General features: G+C 40.1%; 1 protein-coding gene across 1 annotated transcript in view; it reads left to right on the top strand.

Annotated features, from left to right (window-relative positions):
• LOC122806230 (copine-8-like) overlaps positions 1-23051 on the top strand; it is a 4689459-nt gene that overhangs the window by 1005511 nt on the left and 3660897 nt on the right. The window contains exon 3 of the mRNA XM_044076480.1: positions 20699-20745. Coding sequence (XP_043932415.1) covers positions 20699-20745 — 47 coding nt within the window. The remainder of the gene's footprint in view (positions 1-20698; positions 20746-23051) is intronic.

Raw genomic sequence — 23051 nt, 5'->3', positions numbered from 1 at the left:
ATAATATATATATATATATATATATATATATATATATATATATATATCTATATATATATATAAATACACACACAGATATATGTAGATAGATATACATATATGTACATGTTTTATAGTGCCCAGTGAATCAGCATCAAAGCATGGCAGTTCCATCACACTATTCTGTGTCATTTTTCCCTTAGGTTTGTCCCACTAGGCTAACAGCCTGTCTTCAGGGAATACTGAAGTTGATAATTTGATATTACTAGTGGAAATTTGGGGAGGGCATTAGGGACTTCATCTACTCTTTTCAGTAGGTGCCATGGGATCTTGTGCTTCCACCTTAGCTGCCATCAAGTTAGGCAGAGGACACGTCAGTTTAACATCTCATCAGAAGGATGACATACTTAGGAGTACAGCACCTCCTTACGCTGCACTGCATTGTCAGCACTCGATCTTCCTGTTGGATGAAGAGAACTCATCACCTCTTGCACCAAAGGGGAGTGTGCTACCTGTTTTATCACTCAACTGGTAACTCCAAATGCATGCCAGAAATACTTTTCCCTGTTGATAAAAGCAGCGAACGTTGCCAAATGTCTGCTGTTCTTCTCTGTCTTGTATTCTGACTTATGCTTTCAGCTTTGCATAAACTACAGTATATGTGTGCAAGGAAGAATGCTACAGTGTATTTGTTTATGTGAGAGAATGAGGGAGTCCCAACAAGTTGGTGTTACAGAACTTTTTATGGGATATATCATTCACAGATGGTTGGTTTTTCTATATTTTATTTGACATAATGTACTCCAGGTGTAAAAAAAATGCTGAGTGAGGTCTATGTGCAGTGTGACTCTCATTTGACTTTGATGTTGTGCTAAACAAATATTTCAAATAATAAAGTCATTCTGTTGGTAATGTAGTGTACTTTGCAACCCAACTACAATCAGCAGATCTGGATTTAACTCCTCTCATGACTCAAATTGTGTAATATATAAATCTGATTAAATAAAATCAATGGTTGCTGGTCACTGCTGAGAAGAAACACAGGTACAATACATCCTACTGGCTTTACAAAAGTTCAGGCTAACAAAGCAAGAACTAGGCAGTTAGGATATTAAGCTTGCAGGATAAATGGTATTTCATTACGTTCCAATCCAGCTAATGTCATGTTCATAACATAGAGTTTTTGATTTTCCTGGGTGTTTTTTGTGTACTGGGAGTGAGTGGTATTCCAGCAAATGCCACTGGTTCCTTTAGCATCTGACACTGTCAACTTACCCAGCGTATCCTGCCTACTGATATGAACATTCATACTTATAGAAACCATCTGTATAATCTACAGTGTTCATATTACTAGCTAGGATGTATTTTCTCATATAAGACATAACATGATTGCACAGCATGTACATAATTAGAGAAAAATATTCTCCCTGTCTGTTTATGTTACAATTAGCTGACCACCTGTCCATTTTACACCTCTGAAGACGTATCTCCAGTCAGGATATGGGTGAGAGCTGTGCACAGCATTGTTAAACTCCTTCTCCCGTCACACTGGTGACTTTAGTGCTATGACTCAGTAGTCTTCTGAGACAGAAAACTCAGCAGAATTTACTAACCTGTCACTTGTTAAACACTTGTCTGGACTGGTTCATATATATTTTCTAACCATGACTACATGTCACAATGACTACTATAAACCCAACATTCAGTCACTGTTATTGTAGAGGCTGCATGTTCTATTCATCTCTGAGTAAGTCTTCTCCTGAGACCATGGTTTCCCTGTATAGAGAGTGTAATGTACATAGCCACTTATTCTGTATGTCTGTTTTGGAGAAGAGAAAAAAAAAAAAGAAAAACAGGGGACCAGGACAGGCCTCGCGTGAAGATGGAAATAATATGTATTCTGCAGAAACAGTAAGTACAACTCAGGGTTGAACTACAGATACCAGAGCTGTGATACAGACAGCTTACCACTGAGGTACCACAAAAAAATGAGCATGTAATATTGTCCCAGTTGCCATTTTTTTATTGTGATCCATTTGTCAGTTTTGTTTTTGTGCTCATCCCACAGGGAAGATACAGGCATGTAACAGTGTTCCATTTGTCGGTTTTGTTACTGTGATCCTCCCACATGGATAATGCTGCCATGTAACAGTGTTCCATTTGTCGGTTTTGTTACTGAGATCATCCCACATGGATAATGCTTCCATGTAGCAGTGTTCCATTTGTCGGTTTTGTTACTGTGATCATCCCACATGGATAATGCTGCCATGTAACAGTGTTCCATTTGTCGGTTTTGTTACTGAGATCATCCCACATAGATGATGTAGCCATGTAACAGTGTTCCATTTGTCAGTTTTGTTACTTTGATCCTCCCACATAGATGATGTAGCCATGTAACAGTGTTCCATTTGTCGATTTTGTTACTGTGATCCTCCCACATGGATGATGTAGCCATGTAACATTGTTCCATTTGTCGGTTTTGTTACTGTGATCCTCCCACATAGATGATGTAGCCATGTAACAGTGTTCCATTTGTCAGTTTTGTTACTGTGATCCTCCCACATAGATGATGTAGCCATGTAACAGTGTTCCATTTGTCGGTTTTGTTACTGTGATCATCCCACATGGATAATGCTGCCATGTAACATTGTTCCATTTGTCGGTTTTGTTACTGTGATCCTCCCACATAGATGATGTAGCCATGTAACATTGTTCCATTTGTCGGTTTTGTTACTGTGATCCTCCCACATAGATGATGTAGCCATGTAACAGTGTTCCATTTGTCGGTTTTGTTACTGTGATCCTCCCACATAGATGATGTAGCCATGTAACAGTGTTCCATTTGTCAGTTTTGTTACTGTGATCCTCCCACATAGATGATGTAGCCATGTAACATTGTTCCATTTGTCGGTTTTGTTACTGTGATCCTCCCACATAGATGATGTAGCCATGTAACAGTGTTCCATTTGTCGGTTTTGTTACTGTGATCCTCCCACATAGATGATGTAGCCATGTAACAGTGTTCCATTTGTCGGTTTTGTTACTGTGATCCTCCCACATAGATGATGTAGCCATCTAACAGTGTTCCATTTGTCGGTTTTGTTACTGTGATCCTCCCACATAGATGATGTAGCCATGTAACAGTGTTCCATTTGTCGGTTTTGTTACTGTGATCCTCCCACATAGATGATGTAGCCATCTAACAGTGTTCCATTTGTCGGTTTTGTTACTGTGATCCTCCCACATAGATGATGTAGCCATGTAACATTGTTCCATTTGTCGGTTTTGTTACTGTGATCCTCCCACATGGATGATGTAGCCATGTAACAGTGTTCCATTTGTCGGTTTTGTTACTGTGATCCTCCCACATAGATGATGTAGCCATGTAACATTGTTCCATTTGTTGGTTTTGTTACTGTGATCCTCCCACATAGATGATGTAGCCATGTAACAGTGTTCCATTTGTCGGTTTTGTTACTGTGATCCTCCCACATAGATGATGTAGCCATCTAACAGTGTTCCATTTGTCGGTTTTGTTACTGTGATCCTCCCACATAGATGATTTAGCCATGTAACAGTGTTCCATTTGTCAGTTTTGTTACTGTGATCCTCCCACATAGGTGATGTAGCCATGTAACAGTGTTCCATTTGTCGGTTTTGTTACTGTGATCCTCCCACATAGATGATGTAGCCATGTAACATTGTTCCATTTGTCGGTTTTGTTACTGTGATCCTCCCACATAGATGATGTAGCCATGTAACAGTGTTCCATTTGTCGGTTTTGTTACTGTGATCCTCCCACATAGATGATGTAGCCATCTAACAGTGTTCCATTTGTCGGTTTTGTTACTGTGATCCTCCCACATAGATGATGTAGCCATGTAACAGTGTTCCATTTGTCGGTTTTGTTACTGTGATCCTCCCACATAGATGATGTAGCCATGTAACAGTGTTCCATTTGTCAGTTTTGTTACTGTGATCCTCCCACATAGATGATGTAGCCATGTAACAGTGTTCCATTTGTCAGTTTTGTTACTGTGATCCTCCCACATAGATGATGTAGCCATCTAACAGTGTTCCATTTGTCGGTTTTGTTACTGTGATCCTCCCACATAGATGATGTAGCCATGTAACAGTGTTCCATTTGTCAGTTTTATTACTGTGATCCTCCCACATAGATGATGTAGCCATGTAACAGTGTTCCATTTGTCGGTTTTGTTACTGTGATCCTCCCACATAGATGATGTAGCCATGTAACAGTGTTCCATTTGTCGGTTTTGTTACTGTGATCCTCCCACATAGATGATGTAGCCATGTAACAGTGTTCCATTTGTCGGTTTTGTTACTGTGATCCTCCCACATAGATGATGTAGCCATGTAACATTGTTCCATTTGTCGGTTTTGTTACTGTGATCCTCCCACATAGATGATGTAGCCATGTAACAGTGTTCCATTTGTCGGTTTTGTTACTGTGATCCTCCCACATAGATGATGTAGCCATGTAACAGTGTTCCATTTGTCGGTTTTGTTACTGTGATCCTCCCACATAGATGATGTAGCCATGTAACAGTGTTCCATTTGTCGGTTTTGTTACTGTGATCCTCCCACATAGATGATGTAGCCATGTAACAGTGTTCCATTTGTCGGTTTTGTTACTGTGATCCTCCCACATAGATGATGTAGCCATGTAACAGTGTTCCATTTGTCGGTTTTGTTACTGTGATCCTCCCACATAGATGATGTAGCCATGTAACAGTGTTCCATTTGTCGGTTTTGTTACTGTGATCTTCCCACATAGATGATGTAGCCATGTAACAGTGTTCCATTTGTCGGTTTTGTTACTGTGATCCTCCCACATAGATGATGTAGCCATGTAACAGTGTTCCATTTGTCGGTTTTGTTACTGTGATCCTCCCACATAGATGATGTAGCCATGTAACAGTGTTCCATTTGTCGGTTTTGTTACTGTGATCCTCCCACATAGATGATGTAGCCATGTAACATTGTTCCATTTGTCGGTTTTGTTACTGTGATCCTCCCACATAGATGATGTAGCCATGTAACATTGTTCCATTTGTCGGTTTTGTTACTGTGATCCTCCCACATAGATGATGTAGCCATCTAACAGTGTTCCATTTGTCGGTTTTGTTACTGTGATCCTCCCACATAGATGATGTAGCCATCTAACAGTGTTCCATTTGTCGGTTTTAGTATTGTGCTCCATCCACATGGATAATGCAGGCATGTAACAGTGTTCCATTTGTCAGTTTTGGTATTGTGATCCTCCCACATGGATGATGCAGCCATGTAACAGTGTTTCATTTGTCAGTTTTGTTATTTTGATCCTCCCGCATGGATGATGCAGCCATGTAACAGTGTTCCATTTGTCAGTTTTGGTATTGTGATCTCCCATATGGATAATGCAGCCATGTAACAATGTTCCATTTATCAATTTTGTTATTGTGCTCCATCCACATGGATAATGCAGGCATGTAACAGTGTTCCATTTGTCAATTTTGGTATTGTGATCCTCCCACATGGATGATGCATGCAACAGTGTCCCATTTGTCAGTTTTGTTATTGTGATCCTCCCACAGGGATGATGCAGCCATGTAACAATGTTCCATTTTTCAGTTTTGTTACTGTCATCCTCCCACAAGGATGATGCAGCCATATAACAGTGTTCCATTTGTCAGTTTTGTTACTGTGATCCTCCCACAGGGATGATGCAGCTATGTAAGAGTGATCCATGTACAGTTTTCTTGTGATTCAGACACAGGGATGATACTTGCATTTACCGATGTCAAGACAACTGCCCTTAGTACCTGTGTGGCACTTCCCAGTTCTCTCCATTTGCCTAATGGGCAGCTAATACCCTCCAGCAGACATGCATGCTGCTATCCACCAGGGGATGATTGTCTTCCAACCTAGTCCAAATTATATGAGTGCAGCCTTTGAGGTACTGCCTCCGTCCTTAGTCTTTCTTCCTAGTCAATCATATAGTAATCCAGGCTTATTTACAGAGCTAGATTCACTGGCTTCGTAGAGGACGAGGCTCTTCCCTGTGCCATCAGATTATTCTTTTATTGTACTCTTATTATTGAGGTGCTGAAAGAAGGAAGCCTTGATTAAATATCTAAACACTAAATGATTGCTCTTGTAGTGATTCAACCATGAATGCCAGTAATGTAATTGCCAAACTTTTTATTAAAACAACAAGCAGATTGCTAAAGATTGTTTGCATCCATCACAGACTTCTTCAGGATCTGTGATTTCTGTGAGTGTATTTATGCATTAATTTCCTTAACTTGATTGCTCTGATCTTAGCCTTTGTGCTGACAGTCCTGTACCGCCCAGCGCAGGTACTCATTAAAATAATCCAGAAGATCCCAGCTTTGGTTCAACAATATATTGGGCTGGCTTAGTTTCAACAGGCTGACTGTGGACAGACTAAAAACCAAAACAATAATTTTTGGCTTCTCTGTTCAGCTTCACGGGGCCACTATTTATCACTAACCCATACAGTACTTGCCTAACTCAAGAAGTACAGGGGATACAACCCTGACAAAGTCTTTGCCTTCTTCTCTCTACTATCCCTTTGGGATATGCCTTACTATTTACAACTAGGAGGAACAAAGGAGCCAACTCTTTTTCAAACACCTTCTTGATCAATGTTCTAGTAATGCAGGGATCTCCATCTCAGATGAGCATGGAGGCAATACAAGAACTAGTGCACAGATAAAAATAACAGTCTCCAAAACAAAAATATAAGTAGTGAAGGCAGCTAGGATTATGCTGGTGTGATGGCGGCTTGAGGTCAAATGGCCATGAGTTTGAGATCCCGGAGATAATGTGATTAGGTACCACTGTATATAATACACAATGACCAGCTCTCTGCTCATGGCTTTTTGTCTCTAAACTATGGTGTACCACTGTGTATAACACACAATGACCAGCTCTCTGCTCATGGCTGCTTGTCTCTAAACTACAGTGTACCACTGTGTATAACACACAATGACCAGCTCTCTGCTCATAGCTGCTTGTCTCTAAACTACAGTGTACCACTGTGTATAACACACAATGACCAGCTCTCTGCTCATGGCTGCTTGTCTCTAAACTACAGTATACTATTTGTCTCTGCTCTTTCCATGATACCTATAACCACTAAAATATGGTTAGTAGGAGTTGTTGGTTTATCACATTTCTGGTTCCCCTGGAACAGAACTGCAGTCTCCAAAAGTAGGTTCATTAGATGTCTATATCTGCAAGAGCCAGAGCCATGTACATCTGGTATCTGTCACTTTTAAACTCCTTTATCTTGACTACTATCCTCCACAGCTGACAAAGTTAATCCTTTCACATCATTAATACAATAGGTCACAGGACCGTGGAGCCCTCTGACCTGATTTTGAAACTGCTACAAGTGGAAGAGTCTTCAACAAGGGGGCCTCGGCCACCTGGAATCAACTTTCTACTCATTTTTGGAACTATCTATAGTGAATTGAAGTGCAGAGTTACAGAACTCCTCACTAATGAGTACTCATGTATCTATTTATTTTATTTATTTTACATTTGCTGACCGGGCTAGTCTAGCTGGACATATTTCCATTTTCAGTAGAGGCCCGAGGAGAAAAGCTCCACACAGATATACAAAGTATAAAAATATTGTTACAAGGTAAGTAAAGGATTAATAAACAATAAAACAGATTTTATTTCATTCTAGATATAAAGTAGCAATAAACAGAATATTACTTAAGAAAGCTAAAAACAGTTGTAGTACAGGAGAGTTACGTACAATACTTCACATCAGGTACAAGGATTTAAACAATAGGTTAGAGTTTAGCTAGTGACAGTCTTATTTACAGATTAAGGAAGAAATACTTCACATAAGGTACAATGATTTAAGCAATAGGTTGGAGTTTAACTAGTGACAGTCTTATTTACAAGACTAAATGTTTAGAAGAGAGGAAGTTAGGTTAGAAGAGGAAGAAACAGGGGTGATGAGGGTGGTTAGTCAGGGTTCTACAAGGGCAAAGCCAGTGCTTTTGGAGGTGTTTTTTAAGTTCTAGTTTGAAAAGTGGCAAGGATGTTATTAGAGTTAGTTCATTGGGTAGCAGTTTCCATTTTTTTCCTGCTGTGTTGGTAAACAGAGAGTCACCAGCTGCATTATTAGACTTTGTTAAGCTAGCAAGGAGTTTGTTAGAAGAACGTAGGGAGTTCAGATTATTGTATGGGACTAGGAGTTTTGACAGTATAGGGGTATTATTGGGTTGGTGAAATATATTGTGGGCAATTGTGAGTTGGGGGATTTTCAGATGGTTTTGGAATTCAAGCCAGTCAAGTTGCCTGAGATTAGAGCAGTGGTGGGTTCTAAAGGGATTGCCAGTAGCGTATCTGGCAATGTTATTATAGGAAGTTGCTAATTTGTTAAGGTTATTTTTTTTAAGGTTGGTAAATATAGGTGAAGCATACAGAAGGGTTGAAATTAGATGGGAGTGAGCGATCTTGGCTCTAGCTGTTGAAGTTAAAAAAGGTTTTATTCTATATAAGGAACCTATTTTTCTGTTGACTATTATAATGGTGTTGTTTATATGGTAATCAAATGAGAGATTATTGTCAATGGTAATTCCTAAAAGTTTAGTGGTAGAGTCTGGGAGAATAACAGTGCCATTATTTGAAGAGATTGAGAAGTCTAAGGGGTGGACCTAGTAGTGGCTGTAAAGAGAAGGAGTTTAGTTTTTTAGCATTAAGTAAGAGGCAATGTTTGGTAAACCATGTTTCTACAGTGTTGAAAACATTTTGAGTAAGAGAATGTAGTTCAGATGGAGAGGTTGCTGAACAAATTAGTGTGGAGTCATCTGCATATTGAATACAGGTGGCTTCAGGGATTGCTACATGGAGATCATAAATAAATAGTGAGAAAAGAAGTGGTCCTAGAATGGAGCCCTGAGGGACCCCAATGGTGACAGGTAAAAAGGATGAGATTTGATTTTCCCAGAGGACTGCTTGTTGTCTGTTGCTGAGATATGATGTAAACCACTTAATGGCCAGAGAGTCAAAGGAAAGAGATTCAAGAATATTGATTAAGAGGGTATGGTTAACCATGTCGAAAGCTTTAGAGAGGTCAATAAAGAGTGCAGATGAGAGGATGTTGTTGTTACGGTTTCTGTTGATGGTATCTGTGAAGGATAGAAGGGCAGTAGTGGTACTATGTGATGGCCTAAAGCCATGTTGACAGTTTGCTATTAAGTTATGTAGAGAGAGATGATGTAGAAGTTGTTGGTGAATGCATTTTTTCCATAATTTTAGCTAAGGGTGATAGGAGAGCAATTGGCCGATAGTTAGAGTAGTCATTAGAGTTTCCACCTTTATGTAAGGGGATAATGTGGGAGATTTTCCAAATATCTGGGATGGTTCCTTCTTAGATTGTCCTATTTATAAGGATAGATATAGGATAGGCAATTACTTTGGCTGCTTTTTGGAGATATTGGGAAGGAAGTTGGTCAGTAGATGGAGTACATGGCTTAAGTTTGTGAAGAAATTTATAGATGAGAGAAGTAGAGATGGGTAGTAGTTTAAATTGAGAAAAAGAGTGTGTTAAGTTGATGGGAAGGGATAAATTGACTAGCCAGAGATTGTACAGTCTCAGTGAAGAAAGAGTTAAAGGTATCGGCAGTTTGATGGAGAGTATTTGGATCTGCATCAAGTGGGGTGGGTGTTTGGGACTTCCCTGGGGAAAGGAGCTTATTAATGCAGGACCAGAACTTTTGAGGATTATTTTGATGAGTTTGTTGACGTTTACAATAATAGTTTCTTTTATCTGTGAGTATTGCTTTTTTTGTGCTGTTTCTAAGCTGCCTAAATTGTAGAAGATCAGAGCTATTTCTATGAGATCTCCATTTAGCCCAGACTTTGTTCTTAAGTAGAGTTTGATTTCTAGTTTCATTAGAAAGCCATGGGGCTGGGTTAGACTTCATTCTAATGGAACATGTGGGAGTATGCTTATCCAGGATAGAACGTTTGGGAGCATGCTTATCCAGGATAGAACGTTTGGGAGCATGCTTATCCAGGATAGATAAGAATAAAGTGTTAAAATACTTTACAGCCTCTTCAAGTGGAAGGGATTTTAAAGGGTTCCAGTTACATGCTCTAAGCTCAGATTGGAATAATTCTGCCTTAAAGTGTTTGGTAGAGCGTACTGTCCTAATGATGGGGAGGTTTGGTAAATCCTTTTTTTCTCTTGTGACATATGTCAAGGAATGATCACGTAGATCATCTGATAGAGTTCCTACTTTATAAGTTTGTTTCACATTATTTATGAGTATCCAGTCTAAGGTGCTCTCTTTCTTATTAGGTTTGTTAATTCTGGTTGTAGAGGTTATGGTTTGGGTAAAGCCATGGAGGTTAATATGAGAGGTAGGACTTTCAGCACTAACACTTTTCCAGTCCATATTAAAGTCACCTAGTATTATTGTTTCTTGGGGGTAGATAGAAGACACCCAGCAGAGTAAATCCTCTATTGTAGTGATATAGTTTTAGGGTGGTATGTGAATGCAGATAATGTATAAAGATTTTTTTGCATTGATTTGAAGCTTAGTAATGAGGACTTCTGCGTTGCTATCCTGGGTTGGATTAGATGGTAAGGTAGAGATATGAAGTCCATTTTTAAATAGAATTGCTACTCCACCACCTTTACATTTTGTTCTGTCTTGTCTAACTATATTATAGCCCTGGAGAATAATTTCATTATCTTTGGTTTCTGGTTTCAACCAAGTCTCATTAAGACAGACAATATCAAAGGAGTGAATATCTAGGAGGGCATGAAGGTGAGCTATTTTATTATTGATGCTTTGGATATTTAGATGCCCTATTAGGAGAGAACTATTGAGTTTAGGGTGAGTTGTTTGGATTGTAGGGTTGGTAGGGCCAGGGTTGGGGTGGACATCACTATCTTTTGAGGAGGGATTATTTAGTTTTGTTACTGGATAGTTGCCAAGGTAGGTAATGATTTTCAATTTTTTTTCTGAGTTTAGGTTATGTTTAATGTGGGAGAGTCTGTGGTATTTGGGTAGTAGGTAACTGGAAGTGGAAGTAATGTTAGAATGTCTATTGAAGGATATTTGTGTGTAGATTGCAGTTAGTTTGTGAGAATGGTTATGATGGAGACAGTGTGGTTTTTCAAAGGAGGTAAGAAGGTAGGTTGAGATGAGAGTAGTTGAGAGTATAATTGTGAGTGTTAGCCTAGCCCCCTTTGGGATGTACCTTACTACGCATATGACCTCAGAGCTCTGTAACTGAAACAAAGGTTAAGATCTCAGTGTTTCTTTTGGATTACTTTGCTGCCTGGTTAGATCAATTATTCTGAGCATGGATATTCATATTGCTCTGTGATTACCTGGTGTCTTACAACTGCAAATGGAGCTCTGTAAACATCCCCTCATATCTTTGGGCCACTGTGTTCTGCTTAGAATATGTTGCTGTTTTATTTGCAAACATGAAACTTTCTGTGAAATCTTCTGTTATGTAAATAGGCTCACGGGCTCATAGTTATATGCAAGGCTAACAACCACCAGGGTCTTTGTAAGCTTAGCCAAGCAATCAGAACCAATTGTGTCCCTAAGTACCATGGGGATTTATTAGGAGGGGGTATGTTAGTTAAGAAGTTTCTCAAGTTCTGTGTGTGTGTGTGTGGGGGGTGGCATTTATTTGGGCATTGCTATCTGATTCTTGTCTATAAGGGACATGAGGGTCAGACTCAGGGTGAAGTTCTGATTTCCCATTTAGTGGTCAAAGTTACACTTAATTCCTTGACATTTGGTTTTAGGTTGAGAATGAAAAGAGTTTTTGACCATTCATTTTATCCATTCAGCAAACGTACCCTGCACTGATTAGATCAATCATTATGTAAGATGCCCCCTTTGGGATGTACCTTACTAAGCATATGATCTCAGAGCTTTGTAACTAAAATGATCTTGAATTTAAAAGTCTTGAGATGCCAAGAAAGACTTGAAGCTTTATTTCTATACTCAATGTCATATAGACTCCTTAGTGGCAATCTGTGCCTTGTTTACTAATTCATGCTGTAGAGTTATCCTACAGACTTCTCAATTTGATGCAGATTATAGAGTTACTCTATCTGTAAGGAATCCCACAGTTAAGGCTAGAAAATGAAACCTACTCCAACAAATAAATAAGACAAGATGGACGGATAGATTTGTCCCACAGCACCTAGCCCTTCCCTGGAACAAACTTCCTCTGCATGTTAAACAGTGTGACACACGGTTTGCCTTTTAAAGGAGCTGGACAACTGGATGGGCATTCATAAATTCATCTCTGATATGACTGGTCTGGCTCTTCTTGAAAAAGGGGACAAGGCTTAAGGAAGGAAACTGGACAGGCAGAAATGTTGTCATGACTAAGATGCCTTGTAACTCCTATGATCCTAGGAAATGTGGAAACCTCTTAAAATGTGTTACTGTAAAAATGAAAAAAGTAGGCCAGACTTTTTGTCACTATTCTGTCTAGATGCAAGCTTCTTTTTGTATAACAGTGATTATTCTTGAGCCATTGGATCTGTAGGGATTCATTTACTATTCAACTCATGTGAACCATATTCTTATACCTCTGCTAATGTCTGTCCATAAGTTGTGGTACACTTCAATTTACAGCACAGTCAGTCGATGCATCTGGTACTTCAGTTTACAGCATGGTCAGTCGATCAGTGAGGTACTTCATTTTACAGCATGGTCAGTTCATCAGAGAGGTACTTCAGATTACAGTCGATGAGTGGGGTTCTTCAGTTTACAGCATAGTCAGCCGATGTGTCCGGTACTTCAGTTTACAGCATGGTCAGTCGATCAGTGAGGTACTTCAGTTTACAGCATGGTCAGTTCATCAGAGAGGTACTTCAGATTACAGCACGGTCAGTTCATCAGAGAGGTACTTCAGATTACAGTCGATGAGTGGGGTTCTTCAGTTTACAGCAGTCAGTCGATGAATGTGGTACTTCACTTTACAGCATGGTCAGTCCATCAGTGAGGTACTTCAGATTACAGCATGGTCAGTCGATGAGCGTGGTACCTCACTTTACAGCATGATCAGTCCATCAGTGAGGTCCTTCAGATTACAGCACAGTCAGTCGATCAGTAAGGTACTTCAGTTTACACCACGGTCAGTCGATGAGTGAGGTACTTCAGTTTACAGCATGGTCAGTCCATCAGTGAAGTACTTCAGATTACAGCATGATCAGTTGACCAGTGAGGTACTTCAGTTTACAGTACTGTCAATCGATGAGTGAGGTACTTCAGTTTACAGCACAGTTAGTCCATCAGTGAGGTACTTCACTTTACAGCATGGTCAGTTGATCAATGCGGTACTTCAGTTTACAGCACTGTCAGTCAATGAGTGAGTTACTTCAGTTTACAGCACGGTCAGTCCATCAGTGAGGTACTTCAGATTACAGCACTGTCAGTCAATGAGTGAGTTACTTCAGTTTACAGCATGGTCATTCCATCAGTGAGGTACTTCAGATTACAGCATGGTCAGTCAACCAGTGAGATACTTCATTTTATAGCATGGTCAGTCTATCAGTGTGGTTCTTCAGTTTACAGCACGGTCAGTCAATGAGTGTGGTTCTTCAGTTTACAGCACGGTCAGTCAATGAGTGTGGTTCTTCAGTTTACAGCACGGTCAGTCCATCAGTGAGATACTTCATTTTATAGCATGGTCAGTCTATCAGTGAGGTACTTCACTTTATAGCATGGTCAGTTGATCAATGCGGTACTTCAGTTTACAGCACTGTCAGTCAATGAGTGAGTTACTTCAGTTTACAGCACGGTCAGTCCATCAGTGAGGTACTTCATTTTATAGCATGGTCAGTCTATCAGTGAGGTACTTTAGTTTACAGCATGGTCAGTTGATCAGTGTGGTACTTCAGTTTACAGCACTGTCAGTCGATGAGTGAGGTACTTCAGTTTACAGCACGGTCAGTCGATGAGTGAGATAATTCAGTTTACAGTACTGTCAGTCGATGAGTGAGGTACTTCAGTTTACAGCACAGTTAGTCCATCAGTGAGGTACTTCACTTTACAGCATGGTCAGTTGATCAATGCGGTACTTCAGTTTACAGCATGGTCAGTCCATCAGTGAGGTACTTCAGATTACAGCACGGTCAGTCCATCAGTGAGGTACTTAATTTTATAGCACGGTCAGTCTATCAGTGAGGTACTTCAGTTTACAGCACGGTCAGTCGATAAGTGAGGTACTTCAGTTTAGAGCACGGTCAGTCCATCAGTGCGGTACTTCAGTTTACAGCATGGTCAGTCTATCAGTGCGGTACTTCCATTTATAGCATGATCAGTCCATCAGTGCGGTACTTCAGTTTACAGTACTGTCAGTTGATGAGTGAGGTACTTCAGTTTACAGCACAGTCAGTCCATCAGTGAGGTACTTCAGATTACAGCATGGTCAGTCAACCAGTGAGGTATTTCAGTTTACAGCACAGTCAGTCGATGAGTGAGATAATTCAGTTTACAGCACGGTCAGTCCATCAGGGAGGTTCTTCAGATTACAGCATGGTCAGTCGACTAGTAAGGTACTTCAATTTGCAGCACAGTCAGTCGATGAGTGTGGTACTTCAGTTTACAGCATGGTCAGTTCATCAGTGCAGTACTTCAGTTTACTGCACGGTCAGTCCATCAGTGCGGTACTTCAGTTTACAGCATGGTCATTTGATCAGTGAGGTGCTATTGCGTTCCTCTTTCACACTGGACTTCATGCAGTTAACCTGCAGACCTTGAGTCTCCTACATTTTGTTGTGTTTACCTAGTGACAGACTGACTTGGTATAGTTTACCTATATAACCTGATGACCTCTGGGTTTGATGCAGTTTGTAGGGTTAATACAGTGACCTGTGAGTTTGAAAGAGGTTGTAAAGTTAACATGTTATTCTCTAAATTGTGAGTAATTGAACAGAATTAACCTGGTGATCAGTGAGTCTGGTACAGGTCAGTGACCTCTGAGTTTGAGCCATTTTCTACAATTAACTTGGTGACCTTGGTGTAGAACAGTTCATAGAGTTAGCCTTAACTCAGTGACCTCTTGGTATGAGCCACTTTGTAACGTTAACTGCACTATTAGTAATTGATGTACCTGGTGTGGGAATAGAACCCACAGACTTCTGCACCAAAGTCAGCATGCTACCTGCTGCACCTCTGCCACTGCATTCAAACTATCCAGTTTCACTGACTTCATGAATGGGAGGGTTTTTTACATTGAAGAGACAGTTATTGTTGTGTTCCTATGTGTATGCTGGCCTGATAAGCTGGAATCACTCTGAATTTTAGTGCATTGGTGTTCCCTGAACATCGTACTCTGAAGAGAAGAATGCAGCATATAATTTGTAGAATTCAGAAGGGTTTTTGATATAAAATGTTCTGCCTAGAGGGTGAGGAGCTGAACGTCGTTTCTGTTTTATGATCTGAATTTAATGTTGATCATTTCTAGTTGTAATGTTTTTATTTTGTGATAGGACAAAAATTTATTTTATTTATTTAGTTATTTAACATTTGTTGACTTGGAAAGTCCAACTAGGACAGAGCCTATTTTCAGCAGGGGCCCAGGGAGAAATGTCCCAGATACATGTCTTTGGGATGTGGGAGGAAACTGGAGTACCTGGAGGAAACCCATACAAATGCAGGGAGGACATTTCAGACACTGCACAAAAGGCACCCCAGATGAGAATTGAACTGGAGGACCTCTTGCTGTGAGGCAACTGTATTAACTGCTACACCATTGTGATGGAGTGTAGTCATATCTCCTAATATTAAAATTGTGGCTCATGGTTTACTTTTCTTAATTATAAGTTGTATAGTGGGAGATGTTTTAATGTCAAAGTTTTAGAGTTTGGCTAGTTCTGACAGTTAAGGTTTGCTTACCACTGAGCTTTGCTTCCAGCTGTGCAGTCAGTGACCCAGATCTGACCCAGCTTTGATATGTCACCATGAACTGGATAAGAAGGTGTTTGAAGAGCCGACTGCTGACTCACCCATCCTACTGACAGACGTGTGTGTGTGTGTGTGTGTGTGTGTGTGTGTGTGTGTGTGTGTGTGTGTGTGTGTGTGTGATTTGTCACCTTTGCACTGTATCACTGGTTGGGGGGTTTGAACAGCCAACTGTTAACTTACCCGTCTTAGAGACATAAATGCTGCCATCTGGTATTGTCTTCTAGCATTAAATTGTGGGAGAGTGGTTTTGCTTAGATTGAGGTGGAAACTCTAGAAGCTTGGTTGCAGAAATACACACACACATTACCTCTACTCACCATCATAGTGTGCCCTATATCATGAGGATTAATTTCAGTTTGAAGCGCTAAGTAAACTCCCCTTTTGTTTCAGGTTACAGATGATAGGCCCAACATTTCTGCCCCCTTAGTGTCCATAGACACCCACAGCAGTCTTAGAAGAAACATGTAAGGGTGTTGAAGACACTGAGTCAGTAGTAGAGGATGAAATGGAGGTTACAACTTAAAAACTGAGGGACTGTGGAATATATATTAAAATATGACAATAACAGTGCATTATACTCTACAGCAAAAGGTTTGGGATCCCACTGCAGTAGTGGGCACTAGGGTCATGTTTGGACCTGGACCTCTTGTTAGCATTCTGCAACAATGCTGAAGGTCAGTATGGCCACAGTGGGACATGCTTTAGGTGAAGTTTTAAGAAAAAAAACATTATTTTTAAGAACCAGCTTCATAATGTATTCCTGCTTACTGACTCAGGCATAGAGAATGCACTTATCCCTACAAGAGCACTATGCATCACATAAAAAAGATAAAGCTAGGCAGCTGTGTGAAAGTGTATGCATGTGATTGGTACAACGTGGTACAATGATGTTACAGCACATTTGTCTGTCTGCTTCTCATCAATATTTAGATATGAAAACTTTTCTAACTGCCATATAGTATGTTGTGTGGATAGTAAAAAGGACCACATGCATGCACATGCTTGGAATTCAGTGATATAGCTTATCTCAGAGTCAATCCAGGAGGCTACAGCCTGTGGGGACCCTTCTTTCCTTGGGTGGAGGTGGGTGACAACATAGCTTAGACTAGTGCCACCTGACTAGAGGTGGAAACTAAAGGCATAGAATGTGGGATGCATGAGAGAAGAGAGGAGGAAGAAGGGTGACAGTGGAGGCATGTGGCTCCATGTTTAATGTATACTTACAGTGTGGCTGTTCTTACCACAGGGATAGACTATGGAGACTATTATGGCTTGTAAGATTATTGCCACTGCTGTGTAAACCAAGTGCATGAGTGGAGTATTTCTATTGTCATTGCACAGTAAGTTTAATGCAAGCAAGAAATATCATCTGTACCATTGCACAGGGTGCTTAATGTGCACACACACTGTGGCTGGTGTCATTGCTGTGGATACTTAATGCATGCTTGGAAATTGTCCCTGCACTATGTGTTTAATACACAAATGATGGATAGTGTGTACAGTATGTGTGTAATGTGTACATAGATGATGGTGTGCATTAATATTCTTTTAATGTTTGCATGGAGCATGCTCTGTATCACTCTGTGTTCAACACATTCTTGTGGATGATCCATACAACAGTGTTTTTAATGCATTCTTGGAGGATAGTCTGTATCACTGTATTTAATGCATTCTTGGATAATGGTCTGTATCACTCTGTGTTTAATGCATTCTTGGAGGATGGTCTGTATCACAGTGTGTTTAATGTATTATTGGAGGATGGTCTGTATCACTGCATGTTTAATGTATTCTTGGTGGATGGTCTGTATCATTGTGTGTTTAATGCATTCATGGAGGATGGTCTGTAACACTCTATGATTAATGCATTCCTGGAGGATGGTCTTTATCACTGTGCATTTACAGTTTGCATGAAGTATCTAGTGTATCACTATGTGTAATGTGTTCATGGAGGATTTGTTTCTGTATGTTATTGGCCTTCTGCTTACTGATCTTCTGACTCTGTCTTGGGCTATCATCCAATTCATTCTCCTCATTGAGTGAGAGCTAATTCAGAGTCGCCATCATTAAGAAGTCATCCAGGTGATTCAAGTTTTCTGCTTTTCTCCCAATCTATAACCTGTGTGCTTCCCATCATGTGCTGGGGTGGGGAGAACTGTGCAAGGATCTATGCACACAGAATATCTTCTCATTTCTACAAGGGCATTTCCTCCAACCCACCCTGATTATCCCACCCAATGAGCTGTGGTCCATCCTGTCTCCACCAATGAGATTGCACTACCCTGTGTGCTTCAAAATTCACGCAACCCCCTGCCCCAGGAGAGATGAGTGGGCATGCCCCCCTTCACTCCCATTCCCTCTTTTCCCACCTCAGTCTTCCAGTGACTGTGAGTTGAACCCCAGTTGCCAGAGATGCAGTTAAATCCCTTCCCTGTATGCTACAGAGCCATGCATCATTGTGTTTAATGTGTATACGGAGGATGGCCTGTATAACTGTGTTTAATGTGTACGTGGAGGATGGCCTGTATCACTGTGTTTAATGTGTACACAGAGGATGGCCTGTATTACTGTGTTTAATGTGTACATGGAGGATGGCCTGTATCACTGTGTTTAATGTGTACACGGAGGATGACCTGTATCACTGTGTTTAATGTGTACATGGAGGATGGCCTGTATCACTGTGTTTAATGTGTACATGGAGGATGGCCTGTATCACTGTGTTTAATGTGTAGACGGAGGATGGCCTGTATCACTGTGTTTAATGTGTACACGGAGGATGGCCTGTATCACTGTGTTTAATGTGTACACGGAGGATGGCCTGTATCACTGTGTTTAATGTGTACACGGAGGATGGCCTGTATCACTGTGTTTAATGTGTACACGGAGGATGGCCTGTATCACTGTGTTTAATGTGTACACGGAGGATGGCCTGTATCACTGTGTTTAATGTGTACACGGAGGATGGCCTGTATCACTGTGTTTAATGTGTACACGGAGGATGGCCTGTATCACTGTGTTTAATGTGTACACGGAGGATGGCCTGTATCACTGTGTTTAATGTGTACATGGAGGATGGCCTGTATCACTGTGTTTAATGTGTACATGGAGGATGGCCTGTATCACTGTGTTTAATGTGTACATGGAGGATGGCCTGTATCACTGTGTTTAATGTGTACATGGAGGATGGCCTGTATCACTGTGTTTAATGTGTACATGGAGGATGGCCTGTATCACTGTGTTTTAATGGCATCATGGAAGATGATCTGTGTCATACTGTGTCTGTGTTTTAGTGCATGCTTAGAGTGTGTCTGATGTCATTGCATACCTGCGTATTTCATGTTGGTTGGAGTTGGGTTGCTATCAATGGTTTGTGAGCTTTGCATGCATGCATGTATGGACCATGGTCAGTGTCCCTACCCTTTGCTATTACTGTGTGTATAATGTGTGCGCGGTGCTCTTGCACGTCACGGCCCATGCCAGTCCCAATCTGTAGTAACCGGGTGTGAGCATCATGTCCCACTCTACATCCTAGTCTGGTAGTTGCTTTTGTACCTGTCCCTCAGAATGACAGTAGAAGTTAATAATGCCAATTTGGGTGAGACTAACTAGGCACACAGAACAATCAAAACACATTTTCAAACTGCATTGTTACACAAATACAAATAATTTCTGGTTTTCTTCTTCATTCCACACAGTGCAGCTGATTGAAGGTATGACTTGATAATGAGATACTTCCTGTGGTGCCAGGCTCAATTTCTTCAGCCTTTATTGGTCAATACGTGTAACCTTGAGCAAAGTCACTTAACCAGACAGTGTATTGGGGTAATGGGGAATCCGGCTCTGTTATGGTATCTTGACTGCATGCCTAGTAATAAGTTATGAACATTCTTTGGCATGCCTAGTAATAACTTATGAACATTCTTTGTAAATATTTTTCTTCTGATTTATTTGCCTATTCACCTCTTTACTTCTGTCTTTATCTTTTACATTCTTCTCATTCCTTCAGCCCAAAGTCTGTCACCCTGAACAGGCCTGTAGGCCATTCACCTTATTAATGGCCTATGACCTTCAGATATTTTTGTTCTGTAAATATGCCTGACACAGGGCAAAGGGATTTTCATCTATTCAGTAGTATAATATTGTCAATGCCTTGCCGTTTCATTACTCACTTCTTATGTGAAAAACAAACAAGTGGACGTATGTCCTATTTCACACTTTTATGTTTCACTACTCTTCACGATGTGCAATCTTTGATCTGCAGTGTAGGCAATGTGTGCTTTGTTTCTTGCCAATTCTTCGATTTTTACTCTAAGTATAGCTATTGCCTACTACAGGTTATCCACCTTAATATTGTATTATCAGCAGCTTTTTACTTCTGCTTTTATCATGACTCACTGAGTACACAAGCCATGCATTTCTTACCTGTGTTACACACACATATTTCTAAGCTCACTATACATTCCAACTGTTGCTCCATTGATTGCAACATTGTAACTTATGTGTGCAAAATGAGTATGACTGTGTTATTGAAAAGTGGTGCATACCTGTCTATACTAACTTTCTTTCCCATGACGCTACAGTCTAGGTGTGTGATTATTGTGAAATGGCCATGCACACATATTTATATGCATATACACTCACACAGAAATGCTGTATTGTCTCTTATGTCAATGCACAAAGCTATAACTCATTACCTCTTACTCTCTGTTTTGTTACAGTATGTGTTCTGTACACACAGGGAATTGAGACAAAACAATGGCGAGAGGTAAGTGCCACTTTTACTTCAATTATGATACATTATTCAGAGTTTCCATATACTTCAGGCACTATCATTTTGTTCTGATTTCAGGAAATGTTAGTCATTGCATTTACCTGACGATTTCTACAGCACTGCACAATATGATAGTTCACAGTGCTATCCTTTGGTCTCTAGTCACCTCTGTGTCACATGACTGTGATAAGCACACTTTCAAACGTGCAAACTGAGCTGTATGCACTGTCAAAATGTGCAGACCTGGTAGCATACATGCATCTTTCAGAGAACACATCATGCAGGTAATGCAAACTGCACAATATAACACATAGGTTATACAGTATGTGAGCACTAAAACATGTAAATAATGTAATACTCATAAAGTACATGTCACTGGTGTCACATACAGACAATTTATGTCTAAACACCATAGCAAGCAGAAAGTACATGCAAATGGTATAATTTGCAGCCATTACTACATACAAGTGATGCAACATTTGGATACTGCAACATGCAAATGCTATATATTTCAGAAAGCACAGCACATAAATTATGCAGTCTAAAGGCAGTGCAACATGTGAACAATTCAATAAGGGAATGGTGTAATATGCAACAATGCAGCATGCAGGAAATGCAACATGTAAAAGATGAAGCTCGACATCATGCAAATGACTCAGCCTGCAGACAGTGTAGAATGTAATCAATGAAACATGCTGGCAGTACAACATGTGAGCAATTCAATAAGGGAATGGTGTAATATGCAACAATGCAGCATGCAGGAAATGCAACATGCAAATGATGAAGCTCAACATCATGCAAATGACTCAGCCTACAGACAATGCAGAATGTAATCAATGAAACATGCTGGCAGTACAATATCTAAACAATTGATTGAGTGCTTGGTTGATTAACTGATGGACTGATTTAGCTGGTTAGGTAGGCTGGTCAAAGGATGTCTTCAGCCACAACCTGAGAGAGGGAGAGAGCACAGAAAAAAATAGCAATTAGTGTATTTAAAAATGTGCATATCTCTTTCAAAAAATACAGAAAATGTAGCACAAACAAAGCATAGAGTATTATCATTGGCATACATGAATACAAATAATAGAAGTATAGTAGATTAGAAATAAGTACTATAGATCCAATTGTTGGCACAGAATTATAGTATAAAGCATACTATTGGAGTAGTAGAAATAATTCTGTGGTGCAAAGTAAATATAGATAATATAAAATTATAATATGCAGACATTGCAGTTTGAACAATACAGCACTTGTGCAGCATAACATCTAAGTGACACACTAAAGCATGGAAATTATGCAACATTAAGGCAATGCTTAACGTAATGAATGCAGAAAGCAGGCAGTGAAATATGCAAATGATGCAGCACATCATAAGTGCAATATGTGAATAGTGCATCACATGAGGAGTGAAACACAGTATGTACTGTAAATGATAATGTATGCAGGTAGACCAGCATGCATATGATGCAGCTCACTATGTAAATAATGCATCTTGTTGAACAGTGCATTATGTAAACAAGCAACATGAAGGCAGCAGCCCAAAATGGAAATGATGTAACATGCAAACAGGATAACATGGCAATGATGCAGTATGCAGTTAATACACTATCTAAATGATGTAACATGCAGACAGGATAACATGGCAATGACGCAGTATGTAGTTAATACATCATGTAAATGATGTAACATGCAGACAGGATAACATGACAATGATGCAGTATGCAGTTAATACATTATGTAAATGATGTAACATGCAGACAGGATAACATGGCAATGATGCAGTATGCAGTTAATACACTATGTAAATGATGCAACATACACACAGTGAAACCTGTCATAACTGCATCATGCAGGCAGTGCAATTCATAAATGATTTATAATAACACATAAAGAATGCAGTTTTCAGGTAGTACAATGTATAATTGATGCAGCATACCGTGTGCATGATACAGCACTCAGACAGCATAATATGTAAATGATGTTATATGAAGACATTGTGACAAATAATGTAGCATGCAGGTGATAATGCACATATATTATGTAGTGAGCATGCAGATGATACTAATCCCAAGGATATTGCCAATATCCAGGCAGATCGATTCAGTGCAAACTTCACCCCCCCTCACCCCTTAAAGGGCCCATCTCAATACCAAAAGATTGCCAAATTCCGGTAATAATGGCCACACAGGTAAAAATGCACCGTCCAAAGCTAAGAATACAGCATCCATGGGACCAGACAACATCCCAGACTGTGTACCACATGTATTACTAAATGAATAGGCACCTCTCCTAAGTGT

The sequence above is a fragment of the Protopterus annectens genome, chromosome 7.part0 (assembly GCF_019279795.1).
Source record: "Protopterus annectens isolate FY-2018-M chromosome 7.part0, PAN1.0, whole genome shotgun sequence".
Taxonomy (NCBI): Eukaryota; Metazoa; Chordata; order Ceratodontiformes; family Protopteridae; genus Protopterus; species Protopterus annectens.
The sequence above is the reverse complement of the archived record's forward strand: the minus strand, read 5'-3'. Positions and strand labels throughout refer to the sequence as shown.